At 27.7% G+C, this 13650-nt stretch overlaps 1 protein-coding gene across 1 annotated transcript in view; it reads left to right on the forward strand.

The window, feature by feature from the left end:
- Hel25E (ATP-dependent RNA helicase 25E) overlaps nucleotides 1-13650 on the forward strand; it is a 30627-nt gene that overhangs the window by 5741 nt on the left and 11236 nt on the right. The window contains exons 2-5 of the mRNA XM_067284681.1: nucleotides 1845-2051; nucleotides 4673-4800; nucleotides 8291-8567; nucleotides 10305-10423. Coding sequence (XP_067140782.1) covers nucleotides 1853-2051; nucleotides 4673-4800; nucleotides 8291-8567; nucleotides 10305-10423 — 723 coding nt within the window. The 5' untranslated portion in view covers nucleotides 1845-1852. The remainder of the gene's footprint in view (nucleotides 1-1844; nucleotides 2052-4672; nucleotides 4801-8290; nucleotides 8568-10304; nucleotides 10424-13650) is intronic.

The following is a 13650-nucleotide window of genomic DNA, read 5'->3' on the forward strand; positions in this document are numbered from 1 at the left end:
AATGTCTCCTATTTAACTTGTGTAAAAACTTTGTATGTACAATATTAAATTGTATATGTGATACATCTTTAAAAAGGCAATGATTATATTCTACAATTTTTTGTACTATAATTTCAAATGTAGTAAAAATATCTATCATCATACTATTAAGAGACTTTACTAAAATACTACAGTTATCATGCTATGCTTAGCTTTTTTAATACGTATTTGCCTGAATTGAAAGATTTTCTTATGGCTTATCACATGTTTTAGGCATCCATTCTTATAATCAGGATGTCTCTTGTCATAAGCATGGATGTTTTCAATAAATTTTTCCAAATCTATTTGAGGTCTTTTTGAAGTAGCCATGACAGAACGTACACAAAATTTTGCTTCCTGCAATTTTTGCACGATGTAATGATGGTATAGTTCCACTGATTCTGATTGGTTGAAGATATCGTTTTATGGCCATATTTGCATTGAAAGTTGAACACTGCTTAACTCACTTTGCTCATTTTTACGACCTGCTCCAGTGTAAAATATCATGGTCACACGATTAAAAATATTTACGGCAAGGGTTTTTATGCTAGTGGATTCTCGGCTTAATAAAGCATCTTATTTTAAACTTTTAATATTTACCAAATTTAAAAATGTAGCTTTCTTTAAGTAACAATTTTAATCTAAAAATTTTTGTTTGTGAAATTGATCTTTTTAAAAATTCAAAAACAAAAATAATGCATTAGAAAAAACATACAATTAAAAACAACTAAATATATTAATAAACATTTTCTAATTTAAATATATTTTAAATCATTTTGCTTGTTTATAAGATTTTGTATGCAATATTGAAATAAAAAGATGATTTCCCAATGAAATAGTTATATACTTGGAGAGTTAGCATCACTTGATAATTAATCAGTGCAATTAATGCAATTAATGATTAGCAAACAATCAGTACAGTAATTTCCAGTAAATTTACAATAAAACCTATTTTGAATTAAGAAGTTGCATAAGTTGTATGCAATTACATCTTCTAATGTGATTTATAAAATATAATGACTTAACATATCTTATAATTAAATTATGATCCAAATATAGTAGTATAAACACGTTGAAAAAATTTATGGAATTAAAGTAGTAGAATTGATATTTGTTACCAATAAGAAAAGTGTTAGTTTACATGAAATTCCACATACATTTAATTGTTCTAGTTGTTACCATTTGTCATATTTCATTAAAGACATGTTAATGACATTAATAGAAATGCTATTTTACTACATCATCTGGTATCGTTCATCATTTCAAGATGGTGAAGAAACTCTGTTGTCAATAAGAATTAACATTTATGCTGAATCTGATCACCTCCATCTCGATGATGATAAAGACCTTTCAATGTTCTAAAAATGCTTAAATATCACTACACCTTATTTTAATGGCATATTTTTGAATACAGCCTTGAAATAGCTAAATACAAGTATATCACAGTTTTGACTTGCATCATGATAAAATTTTATAAAGTAACAATTTACATAAATAATTCAATCAAATACCAATGCAATCTGAAATATGATACATGAACATAAAAGGCTGCTAGGTGTTATATAATATAATGGAAACATATAATGAGAAGTTTTAATGCAAAGCATACAAATTTTCCTCATTATTTCATTTTAACAGCATGCATATTATTTTGAGTGTGTTCAGTTGTTTCTGTATTTTATATTCCAATGTTTTGAGTGCTTTTTTTTCATTGTTTAACGGTAAATTGTAGAATCTTTAAAATTTTATTCATGTTTATTCTTACTTTAAAATTTAGTGTAAGTTATTTTTAATATTTTTAAAAGATTGTTAAATTTTTCTTTTAGGTGTGAAAATGGCAGAAAATGAACAAGACCTTCTTGATTATGAAGAGGAGGAGGAACAAGAACAGACAACTACTGAAACTGCAACAGAAACAAAAAAGCCAGCCTGTGGATATGTTGCAATTCACAGTTCGGGATTCAGAGATTTTCTTCTTAAACCTGAATTGCTAAGAGCTATTGTTGATTGTGGTTTTGAACATCCATCAGAAGGTTTGTTTTGTTGTTGTAATTTGGTAGTTTATGTAATTTAAAAACATTAATATAGAAAAATAATTTAAATTTGGGGTATGCAAGTGACTTGAAAGTAGCATTTTAATTTTCTGTAATTTTTTTTTTATTACAAAATTTAACCCAAGTAACATTTGAAAAAATAATACACGATGTAACTAGATAGTTCCATCATTCTGGATAGGCAGTATGTAGTTAATGGTTGGGTCTTTTCTCCCATACAGATCGTCAGTACCTCCTTGTTATATTACTATAACATGGTGATAAAGGGTGAAAATGCATTTATCCCACTCACTTTCTCTAGTGAAGTCTGGCATAACAGTCTTCAAGGGTGTAAGTTGATTAAGTAAATTCTACGTTTTTTCAGGTGTTGAATTTACTTGATCAATATTGCTTTGGTTTCTCTTAGACATTTTCTTGGACATCAATGTTCCACACTTCTAGCTAAAAATGGCATTGCTGAATGGTATGAAGTAGTGCCATCTGCACTCTGATTTTGGATATTATAATAAAATTAATAATAATAATAATAAATACATGTTATAAAGTAGCACAATCTGTGGAGAAAGAAAGAAAACAGACAGACTGTGATTATATTAATAATAATCATAATGTAAAGTTGAAATTCTTGAAACTGTTACATCCAAAAAATGGTCAAAAATAGAAAATTCTGTTTGCTTGTATTTGCTATTTTTTATTTTTTTTTTATATTGTTTGTTTGTTATGGAAATATTTGGCATGGTTCAAAATGATATCACTAAAATATGAGTAGCTACTGCATTACATTATAATTCAAAAACAAAATTCATTTTAAATTTTGCAACATAACTGTCCATTAGCTTTTTTTGTGATCTGAAGATAAATTTTAGAATTTCTTTACTGTAAATTATTATTACCTTACTGTCTTTATTTAATTTCTTTATTAAGCTACAGGTAGCTTAATAAAGAAAGTCTGTTTTCTTTAAGAACTTTTTCCTCAATTCTTGTGTAAATGCTTAACACCAGTATAATTGTCCTGTTAATAATTAATGTCCACGTTGACAAAATATATAATAAGAAATTCTTTACTGTAAGTTTTATTTTGCTCTTTTAAACTTTTAATAATTTTAATTGCAAATTTTTACATTGTAAACTATATCTTATTCCAAAATTTATTTGTTAGATAACATTTTTATATTACTTAAAAGGTCAATAAATTTTTTTTTGTCTTAATGAACAAATTGAAAGGAATATCCAGTTGTCTAGTTTCTTATAATTTTGCCATTTTTCAAGTCTCTCAATTTCACTATAATTCCTTAATTCATGTTTAGACATCTGATAAAGAAAGCAGGTGCTGAAATATGTTATGAATTTTAAAAAAATATAGTGGAATTGAATGTCTTGGATAATTAGCGTATTTACATGCATATAGGATGGGATGTGATTTTTAAGATCAAATTAAAGAAAATTAGATTTATTAATATGATTCTAATTTTATTTTGTTTAATCACTAGTAAAATATCAAATGCATGTAAATGCACACATTGTCCTGCAAAAATTACTGGCATTTTAAATTTTAAAGAAAAATTGTGTAAAATCAACAACATAATTTGTTCATGTAAAACTGGACAATCAAGAACCTTTTTTTGCCAATTCTTAACAGTCGAATCCACTCTCCGTCGATTACACTTACGAGTCTCTCAGATTTCTGATTTCCGAATAATCACCTGTTTTTACATGGGAATGGATTAAAACTTATATCGTGCTCCCATGTGATATTGGAATTTCAATCTGGAATTTAATTCAAAAGCTTTGCTTTTCCTATTGCTATTCATCTTTACTCCTGATAATATACAAGAACGATTCAAATGACCCAGATAAAATACTTATGTTTTTAAATACAAGAAAGTAAGCATCTGGTAAAAAATGCAAATACATGCTTTGCAAAAATTATTTGCAAAAATGCAAAGATTTTGTTCACACATATAGGATGACCTAGGAATTTGAAGCTGTGAGAAATGAATAAAAATCTTGTCTTACATGTGAGTAAATATGGTATAAGAAACTAGGTGGCTGATATTTCTTTCAATTTGTTTATTAATATTACTAAAAATTTGTTTGTTATATTTTCTTCTCTCTGTGTGTTAAAATAAATGTATAATACTTAACTAAAACACTCTTGTTCTGGAATGTTAATAGTACAGAACCCATACATTCAAACCTGTTTTTGTGCGGTCTTTCTTTGTGCAATTTGTTTTGTTTGATTTTTTTTTTGTGTATGGTATATGAATTTCAATCAAATTGGTATACTGCACAAAAATAATTGCACAAAACACATTGCACATATAAAAAATCGCACAAAAAAAGACCACACAAAAACAGGTTTGAGTGTACACTGTTCTGCAAGAAGACACAGCAGTATCACATTTTCAATTAACTGGGATTTGGATTTTAATAGTAAGAACTAACTAAATTATAAACTCAATTGACCCAAAGATCTGTTAAAAATTGAATTTGTATTAAATAATAATAATAATCATATATAATTGAATTAAAATAATCATTTTTTAAAATAGTGATTTATATTTGTCATACAATTTTAAGTATGTAAAAATAATTTACAGTGCAACATGAATGTATTCCTCAAGCCATTTTGGGAATGGATATCCTTTGTCAAGCAAAATCGGGAATGGGTAAAACAGCTGTTTTCGTTTTGGCTACACTTCAACAATTGGACACTGTAGAAGGACAAGTAAGTAATAACCTAATTAGCAGAGTATTATAATTGTTTTTTAAATATTAATATTTATGTAATTTAGGTATTATAATAGAAGGTAGCTTGGGTATTGCAATAATGCTGTATCAATTAGCAGGACTTTGATGTAAAATAAAAATTGGACAAATTTTAGATCAAAAATTAGGTATTTTGTTTGTTATGGATAAAGTTTAATATAATTAAATTAAGAGATAATCTGATTAATTTAAAGAATTACAATTTGCAACTGTTTATAATGATCGGTATTCATTCATTTACAAACTAGGAAAAAACCAGTGTTTGTGGTAATAAATACTTTGGTTTTTTTCTAATCTGTAAATGAATTTGTATAAACATCTTTCATTTATATATAGTGAATTTTTATGAAATTATAGTGATTTATTCGTTTGATAGAAAATGTATTTACGTTTATCTTTCATTCTTTAATCACTAGATTTCTCTTTGTTACTGTTAAAGATTTTTTTTGTTTTGTGAAATTCTTTTATATTTTAAAAGGATTTCATTGGAAAATTGATTTAAATTGTTTAGACATTTTTTGCTATAACAAAACATACCGTATTTTACGGACTATAAGATGCACTTTTTTCTTCAAAAAATTGCTTAAAAATTAAGGTGCGTCTTATAGTCCGTAAGATATGGTATATTTTACATTTAATGCAGGGGGAAAAAAATGTATAATGGTAACATTATACAAAACTAAATATACAGTGATTGCAGTATGTAGATTGAATAACTTATTGATTTAAGAGAAAATGAATTAAATATAACTATTATTTTTAATAGTTTTTTTCTAATTTTTTCATCAAATTTTAATATTTTTGAAAACTGAAATCTACAGCAGAATGAATAACTTTTTGATTTGGTTTAATTGGTATGTTTCCTCTTGAATGAATGTTTCATAATTAAGCAAATCATTCTCTTAAAAATTAAAATTATATAGAACTGAGTTTATATATAGTTTACATTCTGAATTCACTGTTTTTCATTATTATATTAAAAACAACTGTTAGAAATGATTAAATGTTGCTTGAACTGATTATTTGAAAACAATTTACAGTAAAATTTGCAAGGAATGGAATTTTTCTGTTAGGATTTTGTAATAATTGTGTGTAAAAATTGAATAAATTAAATTTATAAAACTATTAAATCTAGCACGGCAAGAAATATTCAAGAATGGTCTTGATATAATGTTTAATAGAACTTGATTCAGAGAGTTCAGGAACGAACAAAGCAAGACACCTAAGCTTAGGAGAAGAATAATGTAAAGTTTGCTGTAGATGTTTGTTTATTTATTGGTTGAAATTAGAGTTGGATAATCCCAGACCAGAAAATTTCTATTAGGTGAAAAGAGAACTTCAGAAAGTCAGAACATCTGAAGTTTGAACTTTGCTTCGTATATGGTGATTGGAAGAAGTCACTAATTGCGTTTGTTGTGAGATGTTTAGTAGTTGGAATCTCAAATAGGATTTGAAGAGAGATTTAGTGAACAGTATATCCTAAACTAAACTATGCTTATAAGTTCAAGAAAACTTGTGATATACTTCCAAACTAGAAACAAAGTTAATTGAAATAACATTTGAATTGAATTAATTTTTCTCTAAGATGGAAACTTGTTTTAGCCAGAAAAATGCACTTATTTTAACAGTTTCAAATTTTTCTCTCAAAATATCCTAAGGTAGAATCTGAAAAGATGTGAAAAGAAAGTCATATATGTTTTATCTTTGTTATTAAATTAAATTTACCAACATTTATCTGCTTATAAGATGATGGATTTTATGCATAGTATAGTTAAATTGTATCATAATTAATATTATCAATTGTTTGTAAATTGTTACAAAGATGTAACTTAAACCTGACAGATTGATATACAAGCTACTGTTCATATTACAAAGTCCTAGTAACAAACAATGAAGTTAAATATATTAAGAACTATTAGCTTTAATAATTTCAAATACATGCATTAAATCTTACAACAAATTTAGATTTAAACAACTTTTGGTTACATGTTACTGCAATATAGTTTCACTGACAGAAAACATACTTAGAACACACACACTTTACAATGACATAGGTCAGGGATGGCGAACCTGTGGCACGTAAGAGAAATCATCTGGCACGTAATGTATCATATGATTTCTGTCTTTTTCAATCATTCTTTCTGTTTATCACCTGATCATCTTTTTTTTCAATCAGATTTTTTACATTTATTCGAATTAAAGCGTATTTGTTTAATTTCTTTAAATATCATCATTCGAAGTCTAAGACATTGGCACACATTAACATCTTTAAAGCTAAGTATGTTTACAATATGGCATGCGGACTCAAAAAGGTTCACCATCCTTGACATAGGTGATTGAATGAATTGTATTTTATTTTATAATCTTATCTTTTATTTTGAGTTAATTCACTGAGTATAACAAATACTACATCTAGATTGAAACTTGGTTGAAAAGGAAAAGTGTTAATTTTTGATGTCATGACCATTTTCTTGTTTTACTCTGCCTAAAACCTGGCATAAACAAGTCAGATTCAAGTGCTTTCATATGTAAACAAACTTTTATATTATGTGAGTGTTTACTTTTGACTACTGCCAATGACTGTCCTGGATTGATGATCTACATGTGAGCATCTCAAGTCACCAAATGACAATATCCAACAAATTGAATATGCTTTTCATTGAAAGGACTAGCCTCGAATCCACCATTCAATTACAAGTATATTTACTTCAATGTAGAAAGAGACCAATTTGCTTTGATATCGACTCATTTGTGCCATGCTTGAGACAATTTATAGTGCGAGTGTAATTCTGACTTTAACAGGTTTTTACTTGATAAAATTTTTTCATTTAATATTTTTTATTTTGGAAACTAAAAATTCTGATTTTTGAAGTTTTTAAGTTACCGTATATCTCTGCAGATAAGACAACGTATAAATTTTCGTCGACGTTTTATAGTTTTAGCATATATCTGTCCTATAAGACGACCCCCAAACTATCAATGGCCTATGAATTTCATTTAGATCAGCAATCATCATCTGGATAATAACACTGTATAGCGTACACAGAATTATGTCCTATTTGTAATTTTTTGAAAGAACATCAAATTTTATTTTCTTGCATCTGGTGGCACTGCCTTGCGATTGTTGCAAACATTCACACTGGTTCGGGCATTCAAGTAATGACCCTGACTATTCACAAAAACATCATATGGCCTATTCTATTTTGTGGACATACTCTACTCTCTACTAGTAAATAATTATGGTTTGTCTGTTTTACTATAATGGTTTTAATTTATATAAATTTCAATCTAATTTTTTTGTATCTATCCTATAAGATGACCCCGGATTTTTGGGGCTTTTTTTTATGATTCAACTACCGTCTTATCTGCCAAGATATACGGTATTAATATATTTGTAATATTTAATTGTAATCAAAATTTTTCATAAACATACATTGAAATACTTTCAGGTTTCTGTTCTGGTGATGTGCCATACAAGAGAATTGGCTTTTCAGATTTCTAAAGAATATGAACGATTTTCAAAATATATGCCAGGCATTAAAGTTGGAGTATTTTTTGGAGGAATGAATATAGCAAATGATGAAAAGATCCTGAAAGTTAACTGCCCTCATATTGTTGTAGGAACACCTGGTCGTATCCTAGCATTGGTACGAAGCAAAAAATTAAATCTGCGTCATATCAAGCATTTTATTTTAGATGAATGTGACAAAATGCTTGAACAATTAGGTAAGTTTATAAATTATATTTAAAATGTCAGTCAATTTACCTTATTTTTAAGTTAATTTTAAATACTTCTGGAAATGTGTAGTAAAGAATTTTAGCAATTAATCAGTAACAGTCTGTTAAATTTATTAGCAAAAATTCTAACAGACAAACTAGATAAATTTTAATTTATATATTAAACATAGACATTTCTGATTTTAACCACTAGAAAATTACTAGCATTATGAAATAATTTCTTGAAAAATATAAGGGACATTCAATTAAAAATAGAACACTTGGACTAATTTGACATTTGTGTCCTATGCTGAATACAACTCTTATTTGAAATGGATCTTGCCATTCACGGAACCAATAAATGTGGATGTCGCTTGATTCATGACTATGTCAGTCATCTGAGTTGGATTAATGGTAATGCTAGTTGTCACCTAAAGTGTAGTGATTACAACAGCTGAGTATCAGTAATGATTCTGTTCACTGGTCATAAAGCAGACCCTATACTACAAAATCTGTACTTAGTGAATGCCTCGCATCTCACTGATGAACAAAATCCATTCTGATGGCTGTATCTTTGTGACAGCCAGCACGTTGTTGTTAGAGGTGCAGCATTTCTTTCGTGTATTGTTACTGGGGTAAATCTTGATGCCATCACTTTCATCTAGAAAACAAGCATCAAAGTCTTGGATGGAGTTATTGTGAATCTCTTCCTCCTAAAAAAATGTAATACTGTTCAGACCAGTGCCAAAAAAATTATGCTGACATTTTTGATTGACAAGGATCACTCCCTGTTTGGAGAAAATCATGATTAAAATCAAGCAATACTGCAAGAGCTCAATTGATTATCTGATGTACAGTACAAGCACTTATCCCACATATATAATTTTGGTGATTATTTTTAGGCTGGAAAAAATAAAATATAATTAGATAGGTGTTCTGCTTTTAATTTGAATACTCCTTATAATTGAAATTTAATGTTTTTTATTATTTTTGTTTATGTAATTTTCTGTTGTCCCATTTAATTGGAATTTGCTAATAATAATCAACTTGAAAATTTTTTTTGAAACATCAGAGATTATTATTAGGCCTCATTAATGCCACAGGAAAAAGAGAGATTTAATATGCCAATTTATGTAACACATTGAACTTCTAAATAAATGATCAAATTAAATGTAATTAATGTTTTTAGAGGAAATAAATGAATAAGAATAAGCTGATGTACAGGATGGTAGAGAAAGTTGCTTAATGCCTGTTATAGAATATAGAATGCATTCAAAGAATGTTCATTGAATGCATTATGTAATGTTCATAATTCTGTAATCATTTGAGGTAGGTCAATAAAACCTTTTAGCAATCAATTCCTTGTGAAATTCTGATACTAAATGATGTCACATGACCCCTTTCCATTTAGTTTCAGAGTTGCTTTCAAGATGGTTATGCATGTAAAACATGTCAATTTGTTTCCCCCTTAGTCTAATGATTTCTTAACATGAGCAAATTAACTTTGGGACATTCTATATTCTATTGCAGTGGCATTAAGTGACTTTTTCCTGTATATTATGTCTTGTGTAAATCAGGTGTTTGCTTAAATCTAATGTAATTTTTTTGCTTATTGTTCTGGTTCTTATTCAAACAATGTTCTGTTTTTTTTTTATTACTTTTTTATTTTATGTAAAAGTTTATCTAATTATAAATTCAAGAAAATTACAAATTTTAAATATTTTTATATTTAAAAAACTTTTTTAGATATGAGACGTGATGTACAAGAAATATTCAGAAATACACCACATGAAAAGCAAGTGATGATGTTCAGTGCTACACTCAGCAAGGAGATTCGTCCAGTCTGCAAGAAGTTTATGCAAGACGTAATTATTTCTACCTTCCTATATCATCATATCCTGTTGAATATCAACATTTATCAGAAATATAGTCAGGCTAGTTTTTGGTGGATTCTTTTTGTGGAAAGATGTTTTTGGTTAGGTTTCATCTTTTATGTTAGGTTATGGTAGAAACAAGAAGAAAAGCTTAGTTTTGTCAGGATTAGAAATTCTTAGAAGAAACTTCTCTCACTTGATTGAAAATAATTGGCTAATATTTAATTTTTGTATTTATGGAAATTCAATGTCTCAGTTCAGTTGGTTTGCACTGATTCAGTTGGTTCTTCTTTGGTTAATTACTTTCATTCCTCCAAACAAGACTTATCTGTTCTCTTTTTTCGAAAATTTCTTTTTGTCAATTTTTCCATTTGTTGACTATTCATTCATCGACTGCAAGACTCAATGAATCCAGTCCAACGCACCATGGTTTGACCTATCCTGATTCCAATCAACTGGTTGTCCAGAAATTACCTGGAATGGACTCCGGCCTTCATTGGAGAGGAATAGATTGAACCTGGCCAGAAATCATAGCCAAATTCATATGCTTCAGTTCACAGTCATAATTCGTAGTATCCTTTTTTTTATTTCAATTTGATAAATTTAAAATTTATTAACAATGATTGCACAGAAATTAAAACAAGATTTAAGGATTAAATGCACATAAAATTATAAATAATAATAGTTTATTATGGATATATATATATACTGTATATATTGAACATTGAATCTAATTAAACTAAATAAAATCTTGGTAATTTCTGTGCAAAAGTACAATTAATTTTACGACAAAATTTTAGTTAAAAATTTAATTTCAAATAGATACTACAAGAAAGAATTTACCATTAAAAATTTTTAATGTTCAAAAATGAATTGATTGATAATTCTTTAAATTTTAAAATAGCTTTATAATTAAATATACTTCTATTAATACTATACTATAATAAAATTATGATTATTTATTGTATATTTGTAATGTGTAGTATGGCACAAAATCAAGAATACATTGAAAGACTGTAGGATTTATAATGTTTTTATTAATTTAAAATACAGTTAGTTTTTATTGGCTTGAAATTAGCGTGAATTCATTTTTCCATTTATATGAAAAAGTAAGAAAACATTTGTGTAATTTTATTAAGAGTTGCTTTTATTGAAATTATGTAAAATGTAAATTAAAATTTAAAAATTTGAATATAATGACTAACAGAAAAAACTATAAGTATCAGAATTTAGTTAGAAATTCTACAAAAATTTCACATTGCTTATAATAGTTTTTCATTGACACTGTAGTAATTGTTTTAATGTGATTTATTAATTTTTTTTAAAAAATTAATTCATTAGGAGAAAGCTTTCAAAATTTATCTTCTGTTAAGATCTTTTGAAACTATGTGAATAATTTTTTAAATAGACAGGTAGAAAATAAAGGTGGAATAAATTCCTAATTAATAAAATATTTTAAAATATATAGTTAGAAAAGTCTGAATCTTTTAAAACAGTGATTTTTATTTGAAATACAAATTTTTTAAAGTTACTCTTTGCGAATATAGGGAAAAAAAAATGACATTTAACTATGGACAAATGATTTGAAATGTATTTTACTAAGCTATCTGTTAACTAATTTGAAGATGAAATTGCCATGCCATGACAACTTTAATTATTAGACAATGATTTAATTGAATTTTAAAACATCCAGGAATTATCTTAATGGAGCATCAGTAGTTTAGCATATGCTATGAAAGAACTCCAAATTGAATTATATTCTAGACATTAACTAGTGTAAAATTAAAGTTATACAAAATACAACTTTTATATTGTATACTAATTTATATTGTTCAGAAAGTAATTTGGTATGGAATTTCTGGGTAAATAATAATACATCTACCCAGACGATGAGTTAAAAGTTTTGAGTCTTTCTGTAAGACTGATATTTTTTAAGATAGTTCAAAATTAAGTGTGTGTCAGTTAAGAGAATTTTCCAGGTGCTTCTAGTACCAAACTTATCAAATTAAATTTTGAAAGTGTGAATATCTTCACTTTGACTATTTCTGTTATTCCCTATTTTGTGCTATACTAAATATAATTTGTTTTAAATATAACCTTAGAGTAATTTTTTAGTGAGATTGTATAATTTCAGTTTTTTTAATCAGGTGCACAGGAGCTTTGCTTTAATGTTTGAAAAAATCTAGGAAAGATACATCAAAGACACAGGATAATATTGGGCAATCAGAGTTAATTTAATAATAATAATGCACTTGTAAAGTTGAAATTTATAAAGAAAATTCAAATGATTAAAATAAATGAATATTTATCATAAAAGCAAAAATAATTTTATAGACTATATCACAGTAAAGTCATACAATTCAGTTTGGCAAAACTATTATACAGAGTTGACAAATTAATGATTGTTTATATTTGTTCTTACTATGATTACTTGACCTATTTTGCTTAAGATGTGTTTTAAGCTTATATAAAGTACTGAGATACCTCAGTTTTCGTCGATAATCTGTCCGAAAACAATTGGCAAAATCTGAAACCAACGAAAACTGAGGCAATTATTTCCATATGAATCAATGTAAATCCAATTAATTTGTTCTAGACATTCCAAGATACATACCAAAAACATATTTTATAGAGAATTAAAATAGCATTAAATACTAAAAGACTAATTAGCATAAAGATAAAAGCATTAAGATGAAAGCAATGGAATTGTTTGGCTAAACTCTCGGGGTAATGTCTTGTCTTGTAGAAGCTAGTTGGACATGAGCTTCTAGCCTACACCACCCCATGGTAAAGTGTGACATAATTGTCGTGTAATAGTAGTTGTATGCATTTATGATGGTCGTATCGAGGGGAATAATGCCTTCTGGGAAATCTGTTTAAGAGTAACTGGCCCCTATTCAGGCATTACAGACGTGGAGAAAACCCAGAAAACTTCATGTGGCCAGCCCGCCCTGGCAAAGCGTGACCCCATGACCGAACTCCCAGTGTTCAGGGAAAGGAACCGTTGGCCAATGGTAATGTTCACACAATGAGAAATAACGCCACACTGCGCCGGAAAATGTGGGTCGCCCTTTGTTTTTGCAAAATTGGCAGTGAGGTCACTTGAGCACGCCAATGAAAACCGAGAGAAATTTTTCGTGAAAAAAATTGACGAAAACTGAAACCAATGATAACCAAAGTCAACGAAAACTGAGGTATTATTGTAATTTAATATGAAT

This window comes from Centruroides vittatus, unplaced genomic scaffold (assembly GCF_030686945.1).
Source record: "Centruroides vittatus isolate TY-2023 unplaced genomic scaffold, ASM3068694v2 contig_1215, whole genome shotgun sequence".
In the NCBI taxonomy this organism is placed as follows: Eukaryota; Metazoa; Arthropoda; class Arachnida; order Scorpiones; family Buthidae; genus Centruroides; species Centruroides vittatus.